This window comes from Sparus aurata, chromosome 15, assembly GCF_900880675.1.
Source record: "Sparus aurata chromosome 15, fSpaAur1.1, whole genome shotgun sequence".
Classification (NCBI taxonomy): domain Eukaryota; kingdom Metazoa; phylum Chordata; class Actinopteri; order Spariformes; family Sparidae; genus Sparus; species Sparus aurata.
The window spans coordinates 7,234,782-7,259,657 of NC_044201.1; the positions used below are offsets into that span (position 1 = coordinate 7,234,782).

Below are 24,876 nucleotides of genomic sequence, written 5' to 3' on the forward strand. Positions count from 1 at the left end.
TGCTCCCTGTTTCAGTCGCCACAAACAGAATGTTTTCTGTTTATTGTCTTAAGTGAAATATCCAGCCTTGAATCAAACACAAACAAAACACACAAACGAATCAAGTCCACATCTCTGGAAACAGCTGATGTTCTCGCTGATGGGTCACGTTTGTTTAGGTAGATCATATTGTTGAATCACTATTAAATTGAGATGATTCATGACAAGTTAAAAACCCCTTGTAGTATGTTTACTGTATGTGGCAGTGGGATGCAACAGGCATGAAGCTGTGTATGAAGAGCAAAGTCCATCATTTGGTTTTTTAAAAGAGTTTTATTTGTTGTACATTAAGGCATTTATATACAATCATATGACGTTTCATCAAAATAGAATTTACAACCTAAACCTCTTTGGTTTTCATTATCAAAATAATACATAAGGCACGTAAGGAGCAGTTTGCATTTGAGAATTGAGTTTTGTGAGGTTTACTGTACAGATGCTGGTTAGTTTGTCAGAATGCTCTCACCAATCATCTACTGATTGCTAATGTTTCTTGCAGACATTTAACCGTGTTTGTGTGAGCAGCAGAAGCATTCTCACAAGCCAACTATACAGGAATGTTTATTTTTAAGCTTTACAGACTCTTGATTAACAAAAATAATCTATTATATTATGGCTAACCATTGCACCTACACTACACAAAACATATAAAACATGATGAATCCTCATAAACAAGCTCCATTAAAACAACAGAAGGCAGAAGCAAGCAGAGGTCATCCTGCTCTGAATCATTCAAACAATGCAGCTGGTGTCGTAACATATTCCTGAGTGCAAAGTTCAGACAGATCGGTAAACGAGAGAAAAAAGATAGAAAGTAGAGAGGAAGAGGCCAACAGAGCGATACAAAATGTGAATCTGACTGAAATTAGGTAACAATTTTGTATACATTTTTTTTTTGTGTTTAACTCGGAGCAGGGCCGTGAATCATGAAGTACAATTAAACACTTTCAGTAACTATGTAAAGACAAAATGTTTGTTGCTAAAGCAGCATGAGCAGCACCATCATTTGGCTTATCATTTGCATGATTTCCTAGAATAATGCATATTCTTTAAGTAGTGACACAAGACCGGTTTTTACCTGGGACCAAGCTCCAACTTCAGAAGTAAAACAAAAGCAGGTGTGACCTAATCATGTAGCTGACTGAACGTTCTTAGCTGTGAGTATAAAAATGAGTCATTTTCAAGTAGAAAAAACAGATATCGTGTGAGCTGAGCTACAACGTTACAGCTGTGACTGCTACACAAACGTGTGTGCAATAAGCTGTTTGACCAGTAGAGAGAAGCAAGTGATCAGCAGTGTGGTTGATGCTTCCAGGTCATTCCACAGAGCAGCATGTGCAAGCTTTTTCATTACAGTCGTGTTGAGAGCGTTCATACATCGAGTCTGATGGTGAAACACAACATTTCACTGCTTCTGTGGCAGATTGTAAAGCTGTGTTTTAAAGAGTGGCACCCAAAATAATGACACTAAAGAAACCTCTGCCCAAACCTGTGGTCAGCTGTGGTTAGAGGCAGAGGTATTTTTACTGGCTGAAGACTGCTGTTTGTAAACCCTCTGTCAGTTCTGTTTTTTTCACCAGAGAGCTCGAAGTGTGTTAATATTACACTGAGATGTTGAACATTCCCTAAAATATAAACAGCATTTATGGCACAACTCTGTATTACAAGTTAGCACAGAACGTCAGAGAAAGTCAATGAATTCATCACTTGAGCATTTGCACAGAGCGACAACTGACGGAAAAAGATACTCAACAATGGAGCTGAACTACACTGACAGATATCAAGTCACTGTAGGTAGAATCGGTGGCGCCACATATCCGCTTTGGTATTCCTGGCACTCACAGGCGTGGATGCAACCTTCTGTCCCTGCTCGTCCATTATTCTTACTCTACATCTCCAATGTATTGCTTTTACTTAAAAAAACACAATTACAGCTAAACTCGGGGAAACATGACATGGATAAGGCTTGTTTGTGTTTTAGCACCGTTACCACAGGCAAGCTGAGATATGGCATATTCTGCTGTATGGTGAGAGGAGCAGGATAGTGATTCTCAGTTATTTCCTTCCTTTATCCCTTTGTTTTAATCAAAGAAGGAAGCAGGAAGAGCGATTAAAGCCTGTTTCTGGAACTTCTTGTTGGGGAATAATGAGATGCAGATCTCCGTCCATCGGACCTGAAAACACGTGTGGTGCCTCGTCACCAAACTCAATAAATCCAGAGCTCTGGCTTGAATTAGCTGGTGCACATCTGGCCTCTTGACACTGTGTCATCTCTCTTTTTGATTTTCTTTACAGAGAGGAAGTTGAGTCAAATACCATTTGAGGTTTAAGGTCGATGAAGTGTATTTATCCTTACAACAAGAGGGAAAAGGGAAAACCACTGAGGTTTGAATTACGAGGCACTACTGTATGCTCTGTATGCAGGTGAACTGATGATACGGCTCACTACCAAAGCATGAAAAGACAGTCTGCGCTAGGCGTGGGTCCCATGGATGCTTTAACAAAAAGTGTTAGGCTTGCATATGTGCTGATCAAACATATAGTTGTTGTTGGTGTGTATTTTTAGCAGTTTTTGACAACAAAACACAAGTTGTTACAGCTTATGTCTGTACCTCCTTATACATCCAACAGACACATAATGACCACCTGGAAAGTGTGAATCCAATTTTCACTTTCCTTTATGAACTGGTTACCATTGCCACATTGTCGACTTTCTTTACCAACAGCTTGTTAACTTGGGTGTAAAGTAGCATGCAGCCTCCCTGAAACAGTATGCAGACTGAGAGCAGCTAAAAATCTATGTTTAATGGTCATTTTTAAGGAATTCTCTACAATGAAGGGCTCTCTGACATATCAAAAATATTGCTTAATGCAGGTTTAAATGATTGCAAAATGCATCCACCTCCAGGACTGACCTAAACATTCATATGCTCTTCTATCTGACAGCCTGTAACTTTGAATGTATTGCATTCATCTACCCTGTAGTGGGAAAACAAGCCTCAGGTCTGACCTTGCTCCCATTGTAACACTCATACTTTCCTCTCTGCTTCTCTCTCTCTGTCTCACTGCTGTAATACTGTCAGCAAGGCTGTCCAGCAGCCTTCGCTCCTTTACGTACAATAAAAGCATTGCGCCAGACACCTGAAGTGGAAATAAGCCACTTATTTAGACAGGTTAAAGGATTTCAGGAGGGGAACAGAACATCTTCTCGATCTGATTGACAAAATACTCCTCTGCTGATCTGAGGACGGGACAAAATTTGGTTTCACACTTGTGCAATGTGCAAATTGCAAATAAGTTCTTTAAAGACACTGAGATCTCACGTGAGCACAATACAAGCAGGGCTCTCCACTGTGGCAGCAGATCTGCAACTGCTGGGGTTAAAGATAGTAGAATCCACTCTGCCATGAACAGCGACTGCACTGGCCTGCTTCATTTCAAAGCTTCAGACGACCGTGTCTGGAAACGAATAATTAAACTCATTCGACAACCAGAATTTCAAAGGAATTAACAAGCCAACTGTGAGGCATCAAGTTTGCGTCAGCGAGCTAAAGTATGGACATGCTTTCAGGTTGGTGTGGATGTGAGTGTGGACCGGGCCCTCCCAGCGCATCCACCTTGTGTTCTCTCCCACCAGGTCCCAGGGCCCCGCCTCTAGCCAGCACCGCCATCGTATCTCCAGACATGCCGGCAAACTCGAACGCAAATGTCCCGTAAAACAGCATGATGATGACGCAGAACACCCATTCGAAGATGGCTGACGCGTGTTGCAGGACGAAGCTCTCCTGACAGAAAAACACACCACCTGGAAACATGGTTAAGGACAATGACAACAATGAACCATGTCCAGTTCTAGACAATAATAAAATCAAAGTATTAACGCAGTTATTTCAATATTTCCTGATCGCATATCACTGGTGTAACAGTGCATAACTCCTGATGCGGCATGTAGACAACATATGTTTGACAACATGTCCTTGATGAGTTTTTGAATCTACTCTAATGTGTAGTAATAGAAAAGGCCTGTAAAACAAAAATACATTGAATGCTGGAAGGAAACTGTCCTTGTACTATAGTGCAGAGGGGATGTCTCTCTACCCCTAATCATGCTGGCAGTATAACACATATTTCTAAAGCACTTGACAACCTCGAAGGCTACCATCTGTTAGTAGCTGGAGAGGATACTGAGCACCAAGGCTGCGAAGGCCAGCAGGGTCATGCAGAGCCGGAGGTGGGCCACGTTGTATTCCCCCTGGGTCTTGGCCAGTCGATACGTCAGCGCAGACTGCAGGCACACAAACAGCATACTGGTGGGGAAGGCGATGCCTGCTCCGACATAGTGGAGAACTTTGGCATTATCCACCTGTCATACAAGAAAGGAGACAGGAGGAAAAAGAAGCGTTACTTTAACAGCTGCCAGAAACACCACGTGGGAACAATCAGAAGGGGGCAACGTCAGACAGCTTCTGCATCATACTCAAATTATTCATTGTTGTGTAACACATTTTTCGAAGCCTCTTGGACTTCTTTTAATAAGGAGCCAAGAAGAAAAAGTGAAACAGAGAGGGGGCCATGAAATAAACGACAGCAGCGAGCAGCACAACGCCTCCTTTTCCCTGCCGATCACAAGAACAATAAGAAACAATACACAAAAGAGCTGCTCAGAAGCATGTGACTACAGCTCTCCCACTGCGGGATCCACACACACAAACACACACACACACCTCAGATGTACTGATCAGAACAGATAAGAGATTCAATGGAGCATTAACCAAAGGTACAAACACATTTCCAAGCATTTGGTCTAATTCAGGCAGTTAATGGCTAAGTCTTGTGTTGGAGTAACAATGTTCCTCTGCTCCACATGATTCTTAGAGATCATTAGAGCAATAGCCTAGAAGTTATTTAGTTTTGGCCTCTAAGCCATTTGCTCATTGACCCGGCTTGTACATACTGAACATTCTTGTGCAGTAGGCTGATCTTTGAGGTGACAAAGTAAGATTTCCAGACAATTCTGTATGTAAAGCACACACACACAAACACACACACACAGACACACACACACACACACACACACACACAATCATTCTTATGTAGTAGGCTAATCATTGAAGTGACAAAGTAAGATTTCCAGACTTCACCAGAGCTGAATTTGAAGACGCGACAGAAATCACAGGCCTTAGACATTTTTCTACCAAACTTTTTTTCTGCTGCCTCACCTGTACATCTACTGTTACTACATTAAACTGCCACTGTGGGGTCTGAGTGATGTTGGTCTGCCAATCTGTTAGTCAGTAATGGAAAAACACAGACAAACAACAACCACATGCTTTGTTCTCCATACAGCCTCTTGTTTTAACTAATGATACATTCATACTAGAACTGAAATAATTAATCAATTAGTCTGTCCACAAAGTAAATTGAATGTCTTTGTGTTTTGGACTTGGTTCGCCTAGTCTAAAGAGTAGGGCTAGGCAGATATCATTATAATATCATTGTTGTTATATGAAACTACATATATCGTCTTAGATTTTAGATATCCTTATATATTGGTATAGCAAAAGTGCAGTATTTTCCTGGTTTAAAAAGCTGCAAAACAGTAAAGTTATTTAGAAAATGACTGCTTTACTTACCCACTTAGTCATTTTATCCATATCCATATCACTGATGATTATATTTTTGTTCATATTTTTGTGTGCATTTCATCAATATACTGTACAATGACATGTAATGCTTGTGAGTTTGTGTATATAAGTGCTGCTTTGTGTCCCATAACTAATTGCAGTAATTAAGTACTGAATGATGTGTTAAGCCATCAAGTAGACCTTTGCTGTTCTACTCTATGAATGTTTTCAAACTTTATGTTAGGGATGTGAATGATTAACCAATTAATTGCAGTTAAGAATTTACTGGATAAAAATATATTAACCTACAATCCGAGATGGACACAAATACATCAAAAAGTATCTTATTGCAAATTAGAAACACTTGTTTATCAATTATATCAAAATAAATTAAATTACTGGTATGAGAAAACATATTAAACTAAAATACAAGTAATTTCTGATCTAAATAATACTAAAAGACATTCGATACAAACTGATATTACATTTCAGTCATTTAGTGGCCTCAATATGAGTTGGATTTTGTTGCACAGTATGTTGTGTAATTTAGTTTATTATTCAAGGGACCTGGTGCTTTTCTGTTCTCCTGATGTAGCCTACTCAAGATTTGCATTGAACATAGATCGTGTCAGTCACTGTTTTCTACTGGAAAAACATCAATGGTATTGCTAATGATTAACAAATGATTGATTGTTAAGACTGCTGACCATCAATTAAAGAAATTGCTTCATACAATATGCCAGGACCATGTGCTGTCACAATAGTGTGCAATACAGACAATAATAAGGATGAGGGTGAAGGGGGAGGTCGGGGCTGAAACAATGACAAGGATAAAAACCCGATGAATGGTGAGAGCATTTAAAGTGAACTAGAAGTGGCAGCAGAGGCAGCAAGAAACAATGAAGACACAAGAGTGACATATGGGGAGACTTGATGAGGAGGAGGAGACTGCATGTGTTCATCAGAAATTACATTTCTTTGAATATCTGCCTTCTTCTGTCACAGCTAATATGTTCTAAAATTGTCATATTTTCTAAAAGTTGCTGCCAACCTAGAATGTAAACTCCTCCTTCACTGTCATTCGTAGAGGTCTCAGGCGTGATGCTCTGCAGTATTTGTCCGTGTTGCTTGATGACTAAGCAAGATCAACCTGTTAAATCCATTCCTGCAGGCTGACACTGACCAGCAGTTCCCCTGCATAAATGAATAGTAATGGCCTTCAAACAATGCAGTCCAGGAAACAGCAGAGCTCACCTTCCCTCAAGAAGGGATTGTTTAGACGAATAAATGTGTGCGCAGTGAAGGGATTTTGAAGCAACCATTGAAAGTAATCTTAAATACTACATGTTCATGAATCATTGTTTATTAGTCATAGAGAATATTAAAAGTGTGCAGGGTGATAAAAAAGTGTGAGGATGTACATGTGGGAACAACCGGACTGAACAACCTGACTGATAACTGACTTTCTTTCTGTTTCAGCCTTCACTTTCTGTAAACTGAACTAAAGATGAAGTGAAACTTAACTGACTTCCAAACCTTTTTCAACACACCTATCAAAATCTAAACCAGGAAGTGTCACCACCACATAGTGCAAGAGCTTTTAAAACAGACATTCAGCTTGGCTAAGTAGAAATCTTTTTTTCAAATATTTAATAGTATTTTATACTATACAGTGTAATACAAATAAGGGAAATAGTTTCCACAATAGTGCTGTAGCTTTTTGTTTAGCCAATTTCATCTGAAGAATGATTGTTTGCTTTTTTTAAAAACAGGATGCTGCAGAGACCGGCAACCTCAATGTCTTTCTGTTTCTGAGACCAAATGACCATTTAAAGATATTTCATCTACTGTCGTGTCATATATACTCAACAGCATTTAATAAACTTCCTCATTTTTACATGTTTTTGCAGACAAAATTTAATTGATATAACCTTTTAAGTAGTGCCCTTTAGAGGTGCTACGCAGAGCTAACCAACAGTTGGCAGTGGCTGCATATTTACTATATAGACATTAGACATTAAAGTGTATTGATCCTTCATCAACTGTATTTTCCAATTTGTCAAACTATTCCTTTAAAGACATGCCTTTTGTTTACAGAAACACGCTCAAAAAATCTTTTTGGTCACATTTGTGATGAAGGATGAACAGAGTGGATATTATCATATAACCTTTACTTTATTGTCTATTAATCTATCTATCTATCTTGCTTTGATTATTTCCCTCTGCTTATGACTCTTGAGACACTCTATCAACTGAATTTTCCCATTGAGGAATCAATAAAGTCTATATCTTATGTTCTATTTTTTTCAGGGATGTTTGAAATAGACAGGACACCCTCTGGATGCAGTTGAAACATCATCACCAAGGCAACAAGGCCCTGCTGACAGCAGGCAACATCTGTGAGGATCATACTTGTGGACCTCTGTGTGGCAGTGATTTGCTTCTCCATCATCTATTTATGTGCTTTTCTACCCAAACCATCAGACTGCCTGACAGGAAAAGCCCCAGTGGCTACACCACAGCTTAGCTGCCAAACTCTTACATAACACAAGGCTACAAACTGACGTGTTGCCACCGCTGAGCATGTTTCCATGTGTAGTGTTTTGTTTTTTTTTAGATTTCACTCTTTGATCAGTCTAGGTTCATGAGATTTTGGCAGCCATTGTTTCCTCTGATTCCAGCTCATTTGTGGTGTTTATCTTTGAAGGATGTGAATTTGGGTCTGAGTTTCATTTTGCTGCAACATTTCTCTTCTGCCACATGGTTTAAACAATTTATTCACCATCGACGACAGCTATATTTCCATCCTACTGGAATGTCCCTGACTGTCTGTGAGCGAGCGGCCAAGATCAGGCCTGTGACTGGTTATAGACGGGGCCTCTGCTACACACACCCTGTCTGCCCAGCTCCTCTCCATGCATGGCCTGACTTGATGACTCACTTCCCCCTGGCTCTTCCCGTAAAATTCCTCCCAGTTCTGCTGAGCAGAGGCCATGGAGGAGAAGCGGGAAGAAGGTGAAGACGACCTTTGTGCATTTTCAGACAAAGTGCCACACTGCACATCTGTTCCACACACTCATATAATAAGATGATTCCTCTTCTTTAATGGACTTCAGACGTAAGTAGATTAACTACGATGTCATGTCATCTGCAGAAAACATATAGTTAAGTGTCCTTCTCATCTATTAAATATGATGTACAGAATTAGCACAGAGCGCTGACTATTCTGTCATCCTCTCTTCATTCATGTTTCTACAGCAGACAACATGATGAATTGCATAAGAAACAGGATAAGAAGATATGACAGAGAAAATCTCTGTTGAAACTGCAAAATGACTAAACCATACAAAATGAATCATAAGCAAATCAAATGGTGACTATTCACTAAGAGAGGACATAAGCAAGTACCACAACATTGCATGTGTTCAAAGTTACAGAAAGCTGTTGGATTCTTGGCTGTAATACATCGTAGACAGTTTTCTGGCAAAAACATGATGAGAATAATATAATGATGACCACAGATTTACTCAAGGAAACATAATTCTACTCTATAGTGACACATGTTTTCATTCAAACTATGATGCTGCATATATTTTAGAATTATTATCAAGAACATTTTGGTGCTAACATGAATCACTGTGTGAAAGTCACACGTCCACTCAGTGGTTGTCACTCAACATTCTTATAAAGTTGAAGGACAAAAGCAGAATGGTAACAACATTTCAAAGATGTTTCCAGCATTTCATCAGTAAACAAACTGAGCTTTCTTTATTTTGGAACCTCCGTCCTAAACTTCTCTACTGCTGCAAGTAACTCCAATCTCTCTCTCACCCTCCTTCTTTCTTCAAAAAGACACACTCACTCACACACACACACAGTCGGGGCATCTAGCCAGGGCTCCAAATATTTAAACTTGAACAAATTCTTTCCCAAAGAACAAATATCTACAGGGAAGGAATTCAGGTTGGATTTCCTCACTTAGTGCCAAAGTATTTAACACTCAACTACCAGAAAGAGCAGCGCAGGGCTGTGTCTATGAAGGCAGGACAGACTTTAACAAACCGAAATGAAGATCTGTTCTGAAATACAAGGTGCATATGTGTGTGTGTTGGGGGGGGAGCAGAGGTCATCATAGGAAGATTAAACAAATGCCAAAAGAGGAAGAGTCATGACCACAAGCCTGGTTATCATTGAGAAACACTGAGAACTGTTCTGTCTAGGGCTGCATCTAACGGTTACTTTCATTATCTACATTTCTGTTCATTATTTTCTGAAAGGGGCCCTGTGGAACTTCTATGTTGTGTTGGAAGCCAGTCATTAGTTTGTGATAGCAGACTAACTTTCTAAACTAACATTAGCTACAATTGCTCCGTTTAGCAGAGCAGAAAGATTCAGTGAGACGCGGCACTTGAAAACAAGCATAAAGTCACTTATATTGGACTGTGGTGGAAAATCTGACTCTAGTCCTTCAAAACGAAATCAAAAATCAAGCAGCTTTAAACAACTTAAACAAATTGTTCATTGGCAACAGAGAGAGACAGAGGTCTAATTTTTCACATCCTGTTACAATCCGTTCATATGTCTTCTTTATGCTGACCAATCCACAAATATTTAACTTAATATGATGTAAAACTAAAAAAGCAGCAAATTGTCACACTGAGGAACCAGAGAGTGTGACATTTCTTTCTGAAAAATTACTAAAATAATTATCTAACTAGAATGGCCCTCAGCAGAGTGCATACCTCCACCAAGGCCCAACAGTCTACTTTAATTAAAACAACCCTGAGAGATAGTCCTGTATCACCGCCTTTAACTACTTAACCATAGTTTATTCTCAGATCTGGGATCACTCTCTCGCACGTAGACACACAAACTGCATCACTTGGGACTTTCTATTTTTAATTTCTATTTCCATTATCGCTTTCTGCTGTTCCTATGCAAGATCTTTTTTTCATTGCTTCCTGTAAATTTTGTGAATGCCTTTTATCTCTGAGGGCCAATCAAATGGATCACCGTACCTGGAAGTTGCCCACCATGATGAGTCCAGCAGCACAGATCCAGCCTGTTGAGAGACTTGCTGTATTGAGAACACAGTTTTGGTGCTTTTCAATGACGTGGGCATAGCGCAGCAGCACAATCGCCATAACTGCAAAAAGGACACAAAGAGAGAAGGAATGCAAGTCAGTAATTGCTGGTTTGGCAGATTAATACCAGAAGAACACTGAAATGCTGTGAGAAAGAAAGAAAAGTTCTGCTTATTCTGGACCATGTACACTGTTATTATTCATTCACAATTGCCTGGTTTCAATTTAATGGATACACTCGCACACCTCATTTAGCCGAAATACGTAAGAATTCCCTGGAAGCTGTTTAAGAGTTACAAGAAACGGATTTCTGCATAACAAGTTGTAATACGAGGGACAGGAAATGGCGGGAAAGTGGGTGGGGGTTGGTCTGAGTCTTGCATAAGATTAAAAGGTGGAGGGAAACTAAGTACAGTATATGGGCCAGATGACTGCTGATGTGCTAATGTGCTCTGACTGGGGGTATTGTTGGTGTACTGAGGAGCTGACCCCCACTCGTTTTCTCTTTGTTAGCTCTTCACGGCTGGTGCTTGACGAAGGCTGCCTGGGCTTGATGAAAGCAGGGCATAAGGGGTGAGTGGAAAAAAGGAGGGTGGGAGAATTAGAAGGGACAAGGAGCCCCTCGTGTCTTGACTTGAAGCCCATATATTTGTCTCAGAGGCTGAAGTGCCGTCTTAACTCTGTCACCATCTCTATAAGAGGCAGGCTTTAAGATGGTCTATGCTGCCTAAAGAGAATATAAATGCAAACCGTGGTCACAGTGAGGAAAGAAAAGCATCAGTGCAGTGCAGGCTTTAACAATGTAAAGCTTTGTCTCCATGACTCAGGGTTTGGATGTGTTGTGGCTCTAAGCCAGGGTCTCAATGACTAGGCATATTTCATAACCTGCCACAATTTCTTCCTGTATTCATTAAATTGCAGGGATTTATCTAACTAGTCTGAATGAATGTAAAATCAATGTGGAGAGCATCAAAACTAACTACATGATTTATCTAAAATCCAATGGCTGTAGTTGGTTCCCAGTAGACTTCTTCAGTAAGATTTGTCTTTAAAAACTTTTGGATGATATTTATTTATTCTCTCTGTTAACTTTTCCAATTTTTTGTACACAGATATTAATAATGGTCCAAAATGATGTGAAATTGCCCATTTTTAAATAAAAAATGTACAGTTTTCTTGGGGAAGACTGACATTTACATTTTTTCCCAGGATCAATTATCAAAATGGTTGGCAATTAATGTAATAGTGGCAACTAATTATTAACCAAATTATTGCTTCAGCTCTATGCATCTTTCGCCAAATGCAGCATGCAAATAAATGTTGCAATTAATCAAAGGTCTGCATGTATCTATAAAAAAATATAATTTGCTGAATTAAGAGGAACCACACAGGTACCATTGTTACATACAGATAAGCAATACAACAGCTTTAACGTATACAGGATTCTAGTTAAATGAGCTGCCCTCTGTTCCCACAGCATAGAACCATCTTGGCAAAGTGATTTCAGTTACAATCATGGAAAAACAAATAGCAGTGTCTCCAGGCTCGGAAACAATCCTGTCTTTGTGTTTTTCCCCTACTTATTTTTTTTGTTTAATGGAGAGCACACTGTGTTGCTGAAGGGACAAGAAAGTCAACTGCAGTTACTTTCATTCGATCATGACATGTCAGTCAGTCTCTCTACTGCAGACCGGCTGGCTGCGGATTTTTCCTAATTTTTCCTCATTACAAATGAACATGTTTGAACTTGCTGGCATTTAGCAGTTACCATGAAATGACGTATGCTATGCCTGAAGGTTAAAGACAAGGAAAAACATTTTCCCAAGTACTTCCATGTTTCTCTTTTATTTTCTGCACTCTGAAGGCATATTTGTGGGGGCTGTTTAATAGCATATTTCTTTAAGGATTCATGTCATGCTGAGGGGTCACAGGCCCCTACAGCACAAGGGCAACAAGTCTGACTGGTAAGCAGCATGGCTGACCTTCACCTTGCTCGGACGACAGGACAAGCTGTTCTCTGACAGCTCAACAATAGGCATAATTTACATTAGCAGTGTCCTCAACACAGTTACTGCTTTGGTCACCTTCCACACAGGAGCCCTCACCGGATCTCACTCCTTTACTATAAACTCAGGAAGCCAAGGGGAGGAAGCAGAGTGCTGGCCCAAGCACTTACTCATACTCTGATGTGTACACACTAATGTGGCTCTTTCACAGAAGTTACCTTGCAACCACGTGGAATACTGTAATGCATGTGCAACCCTGCGGTCACAAGCAAACACTTGCTTTTACATTCACACAAAGACAGAGGTGAACTCAAAAACACACACAAGTGCACATCCCCACAAAAGTCACATCAGCAACACCACACCTCACAGGTAAATAAACCCTGCTGTCCCCCACAAGGAGATTCGTTTCAACCCAAACACCCAGCTGCCTTCTCTTCCACAGGAGGTGTGCCGAGAAAGAATACATGCATTGTCTTTGAATCATTGTGTGTGTTCACTGGCAGGGACTGGGATAAAAACGAGAAGAATAATTATGAGGCAATATACAGTTCATTGAGTCCATGTTATCCCAGATAGGAGTCAACCACCTGAGCCCTCTGTAGCAGGCACAATCTACAAAGTAAGACATAAATCAATAGGCTAAGAAGCTAAGCACTGATTATTTACAATAGCCTGTTGTAGAGCTACATGCCACATTAGCTTAACCTACTTTTGCAGAGCCGTAATAACTTGCCTTACAACAGGTATTAACATAAGATTATTTGGATGGTGAACAAAAGTAAAAGCAGAGATGGGAGCTGTAAATGCTACCAATCTAACTTGAAGATTGCAGGGGTAAAAGCACCTTAAATTACTAAAATGAACACTGTGTTGTTAATTGTCTTGCTGGCACAACAGCTAAAATCAACATTTATGTAATAAGTCAGTTTTTAAAGATATGTCACAATCTATGTTTCATCCAATTTAGAGCTAGACTGACCGACACATTGACTGAAAAAGTGCAAGAAGAATTCAAATTCCCTGCTTGTACAGACAAAAAGTTAGAAACACAAAATATTGCGTAAATTAATGAAAAGAAGCAAATATTCCCACTTGAGACGTGGCAGAAAACTGTTGTTAGAAAGATTAGTATAACTGATCATTAATACTGATTAATCAATCGATAATTGATTAATCTACGAATTCTTTGCGCTTTAGCTATGGGTTTATTGGGGCTGCACGCTAAAATGAAAAAAAAAAAATTACATTGTGATTATTTGAACAGATATTAGGATTGCGATTAGTGGGAATGATCTTTTTATTTTCAATTTTCATGACACTGCTGTCCTAGTGGTTCTTGCCAGAGGAAGACATAAGATGCATCTAATTTAGCTTTTGAAACGTGTGTTTACCGTTAGGTATAATTAGGGCTGGAGGAGTTCCTTCTAAACCAGAGCATCTGGTCTTAGAGATATACTGCAGACACATTGTGCAAGGGATGGACAGAAGAGCACAGCAGGTAAACAAAGTAAACTGTATATTTCAACAGAATTCATACTGAGTCAGACATAAACTGTCATCATGGTTGAGAAATGTGGAGACAGGAAATTTGCAATATTGTGTTGCTTTTGTTAATCTTTAAACAATGACAAGCAACATTGTTGCTACATTGGCTGCTACATTGTTTGGTTTCCAGGTAACTTTCCGTAATTGATTCATCTGCATTTGCGTATAAAGAACAGTGCGGTGTTCAGCCTACCTCTCTTTCTCTTGCACAAATACATTTATGTATGCAGGGTCGACAGACTGACGTGCTGCAGTTCAGGGGTCATGGTTTACTAACAGTGATGGTCAACTGCTGGACTTTCACTGCTGCCTGAGCAGACTTCACACGGAGCTGCAACACTCTGGTCCCTACCAAGATTTCTCAAACACATGTGTCGTCTCTCCATATACACACAGAAAGACTCTCCGATTCACGTCACAGGTTGAGATGAGTGCTATAACTACAATACACAGCATACAGCTTAACAATGTTGATAGTTAGTTAGACTTTTTATTTTGTAAGAGGATCATTGTCTTATCATTGATTTGTCTCTGTCTTCACATCAGATGTATGAAGAAACGATCCAGAGCTGCTATAGGCATGGAGACTCCTTATGAAAAGACAAACAAAGGCAAAGGAACCTCTCCCCCGCTTTATATACATGTGAGCGCGCACACACACACAGAACAAACACACACACACACAGAACATGTCTAAGCCACAGCTGGGAAACATTAACTTGATGAGGGTAGTCAGAAACACCAGTTAGCACAGGGAACAGCACGTGTAGACTCATAAAAAACAGACAGAGCAACACATGGGAGCTCATGCACTTCTTTTATATCATGCATGCCTTCCTTTCCCTGCTAAACTACACACAACTACCTACTACCGGGTGTGCGCATATTGTGTGTGTTATTATGTGCATATTTGCCAAGAAGCTATTCTGAAAATGTGTTTGTTTTATACATCTCCTCACATTCAAAGCAGCCACATGTATGGTTTACACTGTCTCTTGGTCAGTGTAGTTGATATTTTTGCACGATGGTCGGTTCAGTCCATTGCCAGCATGAAGTGTTGGTTTTAGTTGCTTTAACATAGGCAAAATATTTTTATTGTAATGATTACATTTGGTACCTACCACAAAGGACACTCTCACCCACTTAATGTTGTTTGCAGACCAATCTTTTTTATGATAAACATCTTAAAACTGCTTCTGTTGTATTCATCAATTCTCCATTCATCTATCAGTTAGCTCCGCGAAGGGGGTCATGTTTTAAACTGTGCCCCTTTGTTGGATTGTTGGTTTGTCAGCTGTTTTAACTAAAACTAGTGAACAGTTTTCCACAAAACTGTTCAGAAAAAAGATGGACCCTGGAACTTTTCCTCACTTTCTTTAACATTGTGAAAAAAACATCTTTTGAGCATATTGTTAAATTCTAAGGGAGTGAAGCATGGATTTTGATAATGAGGTATGCGCTTTTATAACATCATAGTGATGGTAGGAAAATGTATCATTTACTATTTTGATCATTGATTAATTATGAGAAATATTTGCTGTTTCCATGTTTGAAATATGAAAATTTGCTCTATTCTACATGGCAGCATATCTTTGGTCCCCATTTTCAGGCATTTTATATACAAAATTATCAATGGAGAAAATAATCAGCAGTTTAATGGATAATTCAAATAATCAGCATTTAAAGCCCTTATGTTGTCAGTTCATATCTTACACAGAAAGCTATCTGTGATAGTGGGACTTATAGCAGAACTCGAATTTGAAATCTATTACTGTGACATTGTCCATGTGTGTATTGATCGTGTACGTATCGTGTAGCTTACCCATGAATGATCCCGTGCTGCAGATAAGGCTAAAGAAGCAGCTCTCTGGAGGAAGAGTCCCACATTTACTGCAAGAGAGAGAGTGTACACATAAATAAATACTATGCATCAACCTACACACTACAAATTGGCACACATCCCCCTCCCACACTGTGCATGCTAAATTATAGCATGTTTATGAAATGCATTTCCACTCATGCAATAAGGAAGTAAGAGGGATAGAACTACACTTCCTCGCATCCCATCATCAAGCCTTTGACTTTTCACCTACTGCCTCTCCTCAAGGAATGGGAAATGTTTGTAGGAGGGGAAGGCAGGAGACAGTCGGCACAGGCTGTCTGTGCTCGAGCTCCTGCTGCCTACAAAGCCAAAGCCCTCTCAGCTGACTGCAGTTCCACACATTCTTCAGTACATGGATCAAAACATAAATGTCAGTGGGCTAATACTTACACTGATGATCTTTAAACACTTCTTGGATGTATTTAGTATTTTAATCATCTGACATTGTTTGATTTCAGTCAATTACTAGCTGGCATGCAGGGCACATGATGAAACATGTGCATCTCTTCCACCTTCACTGCATTACTAAAAAATACATTTAAATAGTTAGACGTTTTTCTGTTAATCTGTGGTTGACCCCTGTTTGAGAGTTATTTAACATTTTTGATAACATTATGATTCTCGTTACATAATATCTTTGTTGAGATTAAACAATAAGCTGTGGTTTCATTGCATTTTTTCTGATGATTTCCTCCAGATTTTTTGTACAAACCACAGTGTTTACACTCCACAGCTGGCCTTTGAAGTTGAAATCTCAGTCTGACAAAAAGCTAAACAACAGAATGGGAGTGCCTCGATTTTCCTTCCAAATGTAAGCCGACTCCTCACTGCGTGTGTTTACATGGTAAAGTGCAGACCCACGCTTTGCCTCTGAACTGCCACGGTGGCAGGCAGGCAGGATATTTCAGCCCCAAGTTATTTTCAGAATGCGCACGCACACACACACACACACACACACACACACACACACAGTCACATGCTCAAGAGAACTCTCCTTCAAGCTCACTCGCTTTTTTATCAACAATGTGTCGACAGGGGTCATGAGAAACAATGGGACAGTGTTCCTGTTTTACCAGACACAAACTAGAAACAAAGAGACAGAAAAGAGACAGAGGGACGGACAGGGAGAGGTAGGGCTGGGTTCAGGCCGGGAGGCTCACTGACCTGATGAGAGGTACATTGTCTAGTGTGCAGCACAAGGTTGGCCCGCTCTGCAAAAACAGCTCCTCTTCACATGACACGTTGTACAACCTGGAACACCAGACATGCATACACACAAGGCAAGTTGTTGAAATATCGGTACAACTTCAAGCTTACTGGAAAATCATTGAGAAAAACAAAGAAAGATGCAACATCATACATAAGCTTCAATTATTTAGAAAAAATATTAAATATGTGATATAATGAATAGTTCCTTCTTAGGATCACAATACAGTAATTGTTTTGTTGGAGTACCATGTTGTGGGGTCACAAAAAGGCTTCCTTTTATTTTTAGTGATGGTGAGTCAAACCACCGTGTCATCAAATAGTAGCTGGTAGAGATTAACCTCAGTTTGTCTAAAACAAACCCAATGTTCAGAGGAATAGTTAGTCACTCACTGACAGTGCATGAACTGAAAACAATAAATACATGTTAAATCACAATTTGGATCAGTGTAAATTTACTGGAGTTTATGTTTTCAGTTAAAGTGGAAACAGACAACCCCCTCTCTCTTTGGATTTCCAAGTGGACTATTGCCACTGCTGTCAGACAACTGACAACTGAATTATTTTTTTCATTTTCCTTAGAATCACAACTACCAACAACATAGTTATTCATTCTTTTAGTCTATCATTAAGTTGTGAAAGCAGATAAATATGATCCCAGCAAAGGTTTATAGGGACCCATTCTCAACGCAGATGGTATCATTATTCTAAAATTGCATTGTGAAATCAACATTTACTTCAAGGATACATTATAGCAGGAAAAACATGTCTATTTCCAGTTTAATGTGAGCGGATTTATGTGTCTCTTCAACATTTGTGAGGTGACTGAGAAGGAAACAACTCCATTACTTAATGTACTAACGGAGATAATTGTATCCCATAGTGACGATTGGGAGAGACTTTGGTGCATACCTATCTTTCTCAACATGTTTTCTTTCTGCCTCCTTACCTGTCAGCCTTAAATAATGCCACAAAAAATGCCACAAAAAAATCATTTTAAAGAACAATGACAAATCACCAGATTGCAAGGCAGGATTCTGTAGTGCTTGTAGGGTTTTAAAAAATGTATAATGAAGAAAACTACAGGATGGATTAAGTAACATACCAGTTATCCACAGGGCAGACATGCTGGTTGTACAGGGCCATGGCGTACCTACAAGAGAGACATCAGAAATACTCTATTAGTACAAATAGTATGTTTATCAAACATTTTGGTAACAATCTTGGTACACTGTTATTATGAATATACCATCATCCAAAGTGAGTCAACAATACAACAATGATTCAGTATGAAAAATAGGAATGCATTGCAAGGACCCTAGTCAAAGTATGTCTGTAGAACCTGAAGAACCCGGCGACCTGACATTTGATCTTTTCTTATCACCTTACCCAGAACTCAAAGGGCCAAAGAGAGACAAAACTGGTTTATGTCAGTCAGACCCATATGATCACTACTGAAATCTGACGGTCATGTTTATTTTGTCAGGTCACTGACTTGCCACATCCACAGAGAAGTCAACGGCCAGGGGATCGAAAGACAGGAACTGTAATTTGCAGGCTAAAGACCCATATTGTACTTGAGATAAAGACCTTGATGTTTGTTTTATTTTCCACATGCTCTAGATTGCTATGCCTGTATTTTATTCATGTTTAATGTCCCCAGCTGAATTAACATGGGCCAAAAATAGAAGCTCTTGCTGTATAATGTGACTGACTCCAGAAGCCATCAATCAAAATAAAACTAGAGCTGGACCAAAACAATTTGCCAGGCAACATATTGGCCGATATTAGCTTATTGCAGATATGGTATCTGTGTATATGGCTCAGCTGGCACAGAAATACAGAAATGTGAAACCAGGCTCAAAGTGATTTAGAAACAGCGCCACTATTACATTATTTGTGCACCAGAGAATACTGAAAACATTTTTGTAACTGTAAAAAGGAGCACTTAGTATGGTCACACTTAAAAAAAAAAAAAAACATCCAAAATATTGATGTTGATCAAGTATTGGCCACAAAAATCCAGTATTGCTTGGGAAAAAAATAACTCCTGTCTTGGATATGTCTTTGAGGTAAGGGTATACAAATATTTTTTTCCCAATGGACCAATTTAAGCAACTAAATCATAATGATGTTGCACTGAAAGGGCATATTTGTTTCTATGAGAGAGTGAATTATTTTAGGCAGATGAAATACCAGTAAATATCGCTGCCTTGGGGCTTTAGTGTCAGACCCTTGATTTTTCAACCAACCAGAAACATGTGCGGCTCATCTGTGTCTGCTCTGTTCATACATGCCCAAGTCATTAGGGCCAGCAGATGAAAATGAGACAAATATGTAGAAGCCTGCATATTAAATGGTTGGTTGCACTGTAAAAACTATAATCAAGATATACAATTATGTATGGTTATATTTAGCTCTATCTCTGGGTGGGGGCAAAGGGACGCTCCGGAAGGAAAGGCAATTGTCATGTTATCCCCTCATTATTCACGCAAATGCAGTAAACACTGATCACAACTATTATTTTCAACAGCCAGAAAAAGATGGAAGGACGGACAGTCAGAGACAGACACACAGAGACACAGAGAGACTATTTGTCCTGATTTGTGAAAGCAATCGTAGTTCAGTAAGAGGTTAAGTACCAATTTAGTATGTTTCCAGGGCCGATGGTATCCTACACACAAGCCCATCTTTGAAGGATGGAGATGTATCATGAAGACACACACACACATACACACCTGCTACCCAGAGAACACTAACAAGCATAGAGACATCAATGTATCAGTGTGTCAATATAATACCGTATACATGCTTTGTAACTAAATGTATTGCTAGAAAGATGTGTTTTGTGTGACAAATATTCTGGTGTTAATTTGCTCATTACTATGTCTGCAACTAAAAGGAGAACATGCAAATTGGAGGGTATGGGTATACAGTAATAGAGTTGAAAAGAAAATAATTATATCTAAGGAGCTGGAATTAGAGAATTTGTAACTACTAAAACAGATCTATCAATCATCAGAATAGTTTGTGATTAATCTAATAGCTGACAACTGATCGATTAATCGACTATTGGTTGCAGCACTACATAAAATCCTACATACAATTAGTCAAACTCAACAACAATTATTAGTGCTGCAGCCAATCTCTCCACTTAATTCTGACAGATTTTAAGCCAAATAAAGAGCACTAATTGCTTTAATAAAATCAACATTATTGAACATCTGTTTGTGGCTGTTCTCCACAAGTCTGAATCTTTCAGGAAGTGTGAGCAGGCACAAGGCAGAAGTTATGATGTCACTATTCTTTTGCAACTGGTTTCTTCGTTTTCTAACACAACATGTGACGCACTTCTGGTATCAACTGCCTACTACTGGCAACATCTGATTGGCTGGTTATTTCTTGTGAATTACCATATGAAAGTCGCATCAGCCAGATGGTTGCCTATAAAGAGCACTGCTCTTGCATAATGCAGTGAGGAAACCCACTAGTCTGAGTGGAATATGGCCGTCAGGTAGCAGGCTGCTGCTCCGAGCCCTTTGACAGCACAATGAAACCACCCAGACAAAAACAAAAGAAGCTTACAACATGCGTAGAGGTTTACCAGGGGACTTCATTAGAAATGTAGGAAAAGAAAGTACAGCCAGTTGAAGTTGTTACATTTTCCCAAACCTCTGAGTCACATTTTTTATATTTGGTCAGCAGCCAGTGCTAAAACAGTTTCAGTGCAGCTTTGGGACACTTCTAAATAAAGTGGTCTTTTTTTAAGCTCAATGTGGAACTAAACCGGTGCATTCTTTGCTCAGGGTAGGCGAAGTAATCATAGGTTTGTTTACATAATTAGACCTCAATCAAAGAACAGCAGCCGTTTTAAACTGTAATTGCATGCCTGTGAGCATTATATATTGCATGTATTTTTATTTAGGATTGAATAAGGAGCATTAAGGAAAGTTTTTCATGGAAATATCTGGTGTGGACTGTGAAAATTCCCAAAAGCTGTGCAAAAATAACACATCAGAAACCACAGGAAAGGGTGTGATGGATAAACTATTAATACATTTTCGCAGTATAGGCTCGACTACAGTTACTTCTCTGCCTGGTTGCTGTAGCGCCTGAAACATCCAGTAGTTTAAAATTGAAAATCTTAAAGGCAAGTGCTACAGTTTCCAGCATATTGCTTAACTCATAAAAGGTCAGCAAAACAGCCTAAGCCAAGACTCCTGGGTGGGCAAGAGCCTGAGTCTCCCTCTGGCTGCACAGACCTTTTGCACACCAGGCATGGCCACCAGATGCTGAGTGAAAGTTCTGCCTACACCCTCCATTACCCCCTTCCAGTATTTACCTTACTCCCACCCAGTCACCCACCGTCAAAGAGGGAGTTACGCAACATGTCACATCCTTTGACATTCCGCTAGTCTGGAAAAAGACCCTTGACAGCCCTTAGAAACAAGGCACCCTTGTCAAGGTAGCAGGAAGGAAATGGGTTTAAAGGAGTGACAGTCAGCAGCATTTGGCACTTTAACTCAGATCAACTGTCTACCCCAAAAACACATGCTAAAACAAGAAAGACATGTACAAAGCCAGCAATAATTATAACCTGCGCGTTTATTTACTCAGTTTAGGTCTGCAGAAACTTTTTCAATTATTTCCTGCAAAGCTCTGTACACCTGATTGGACTGTGAAGCAGCCATAGAGTTACTGGTGCGCACTGTGTCAGCGTTGGCATCTTATTTGACTGCTTACTCCACAGGCACCTCATCATCATAGATGTAGCCTAAATACAGAACTACGACAATTTGAAATTGGGCCATCTGTCTTTCGCCCCTTGGGGGTGTGCATTCCTCCTCCCGAAGTAATAACAGTGTAGCGAGAAGAGCTGTCAGCCCAAACATAACCAGGAGGTACTCTCTCTTTTATCTCCGGTACATCTGCTCAGATAATGCTGATAATTAAGCTATACCGTGAAACCTGCATGGCTCACTTTTAAGAGAGGGGTGATAATCCCAGATCCTTCCTGGGGAGAGTTAATCCACATGCAATTGCCATGACTGCCAGGAATTTGGGGTAAATATGCAGTGTTGCTCTCCTGGAGGCTAGAGTAGCTGAAATATCAACCAGTTTTTGCTTAAACATATACCCAATATTTGTAATTTGTTAGAATATTAACTTGGTATCACTATGTATATGCTATGTGAAAGATTGTTTGCAAAACATACTTTCATTATGATGATATTTCTGTTTCTGTTCAGCTTTTCTATTTTCACTGTTTATTTAATGATTTTGAATGAATTTAATGAGGAAGAGAAAATGCAAAGATACAAAAATCCAGATGAAAAGCTTATTATATGATTTTATCTGAAAATCTAAAAATCTACTAATTAGTATTTCAGTGGCTATGAAGGCAGAACAAGTGGGTGTAAAGAACAGTTTTATGGTTCTATTAGGCAGTAAAATAGAAATATAGAGAGCCATTAATGGCCAGATTCCTATTATTACACTACTGCACCTGGATACCTTTGGAATAAGAATGTGGAGACAGTATATTGTCATTGTTCAGCCCTTTCTAGCACGTATTCTACTTGGAAATTGAATGGAAGTGTTTTTTTGACTGCATTACGTTAGAAATTTGCGGGGGATACAGTTAGTGTAACCGATAGTGTGCCTGACTAGTACTAGCGTACGTTGAAATGTTGTGGCTGTTTCTTCCACTTTTGACGAAAGGTTACTGTACGGGCAGGAAGTATTATTTCTCCATAACCAAGTCTTTGTCATTATGCTCTCATTATGTACAACATAACCTATGTGTCATCCTGACATAAAATAAAATTGTGAGGGCAGCAGACAATTTCACTCACAAATTTCAGTAATAGCAGACTTGAAGAGGCCAAAAAAATATAACACTTACACAACCCATATCCCAGTGATGGTCAGAACTGGGAGGCTAACGGGCAGTATCATCCACAAAGACATCTTCCAGCACCTAGAACAGCCCCTTTCTTCTTTTTCCTCTTCGGCCAGCCGAGCGATATCTGCTCAAGTAGGTCTAACATTTAACTGAGTGTGACTGACATCTGCACTGCCACCAACTGATTCATTTTCTTGAAGACGGAGGATAGCAGATGAGACACTTGGCAGGACAGATGTGCCCTTTTAGCTGGTGAATGAGAGCAGAAGGGAAATGAGATAGGTCAGCATCACTCACATACTAATCAAGAGGTAATCATCATAATCATCATCGGGGCTTGGCAGTACCAGTAACCTGAGTAACACTGTAGTCAGGGTTATGTCTCATCTACATACATGTATGGATAGTATATACACATGCACCGTATCCCTGCTGTCCTCTGTTTTTGCTTTGATTTTCTTTAGTTATTATTATATTGTTATTATTATCATTATTTCACATGGTTGTACTACAACCGGAGTGACGATAAACATCTTGAATCTTGAAGACTATGCTCACAGTAATTTAATATACAAAGACGAGTATCACTACATACACACTGCTTTCATTAAGATTTGATGTGCTGTTTGACACGGCTAGGTGTTTGTTGGATTTAACTTGTAGTTAATTCTATTTTAGCTAAGAAACGTCATTATTTTGGGACCTTTTCATTTGAATTATAACAAATGGAGACTTTATCAATCACAGGTGGCATATGTCAACTCACATTTCCCTTTACAATGAATGCTCAGTTAGTTATATCACTCACCTGCACATTTCACATTTCTAGCTAGCAACAACGACGAGCATCAAAAGCCAATCTGTGTCTACTCACCTTCTGCTCTTACGCTAGCGAGAAACTTTTTGGTGTTTCCTTGCTCACTTTGAGTACGCCGACCTGTCCTGCACACCTCCAGCAGCCCAAAACCGGTCCACGCTGGACTCGTCGGACACGTTTTAGCCTTATTTCTTTATCAACTCCTTTTTTTTCCCTCTCTCTCTCTCTCGCTCTCTCTCTCTCCCGGACGAGTAGCCGTCCCGTTAGCCGTCGTCGCTCAGAGCTGGAGTGGGGGAAGGCTCGTGCTCGCTCCCTCATGCAGTCGGTCTGGTCTCATCGCCGCCACGAGACAATCCAGCTGTTTGACTCCGCCCCCCCCCCCCAGAAACCTGTAGTAGCCGTGGACGGTGCGTTCAGGTTTGGCTGCGGACCGGGCGGGCGGTGATGGGAGCGAAACGGCGCTAAAAGTCGTTTCGTTACATAAGAAGTCGTATCTCACACTAGGCTCTTACTTTGTCAGCTCAAGTGAAACGTGATTAGTTTTCAAAGCGAAAGCACATATCACGGTCAGGCCGGCCCGTGTGAGATCCCTGACAGGAAGGAAACTAGGAATTTTAGCTGTATCCTAGCAACGCAATTCACATGAAGAGAAAGGGGGAAAACACTCATTTCTTCATTTTGACTCATCTGAAACTGTTTTATCAGGCTTTCCTTTACCACTTGAACATGACGGTCGTTCAGTACTCTCAATGAGGCGTCAGACGA

General features: G+C 39.8%; 1 protein-coding gene across 1 annotated transcript; it reads right to left on the minus strand.

The window, feature by feature from the left end:
• Positions 1 to 292: 292 nt before the first annotated feature.
• LOC115597026 (transmembrane protein 150A) lies at positions 293 to 24,703 on the minus strand. Its single transcript, XM_030442587.1, has 8 exons — positions 24,169 to 24,703; positions 23,295 to 23,543; positions 18,495 to 18,542; positions 17,348 to 17,434; positions 16,124 to 16,191; positions 10,682 to 10,809; positions 4,225 to 4,402; positions 293 to 3,844 (listed from the first exon to the last, which is right to left on the minus strand). The coding sequence occupies exons 2-8, from the start codon at positions 23,357 to 23,359 to the stop codon at positions 3,588 to 3,590; spliced, it is 831 nt and encodes a 276-aa protein (XP_030298447.1). The 5' UTR covers positions 23,360 to 23,543; positions 24,169 to 24,703; the 3' UTR covers positions 293 to 3,587.
• Positions 24,704 to 24,876: the final 173 nt, after the last annotated feature.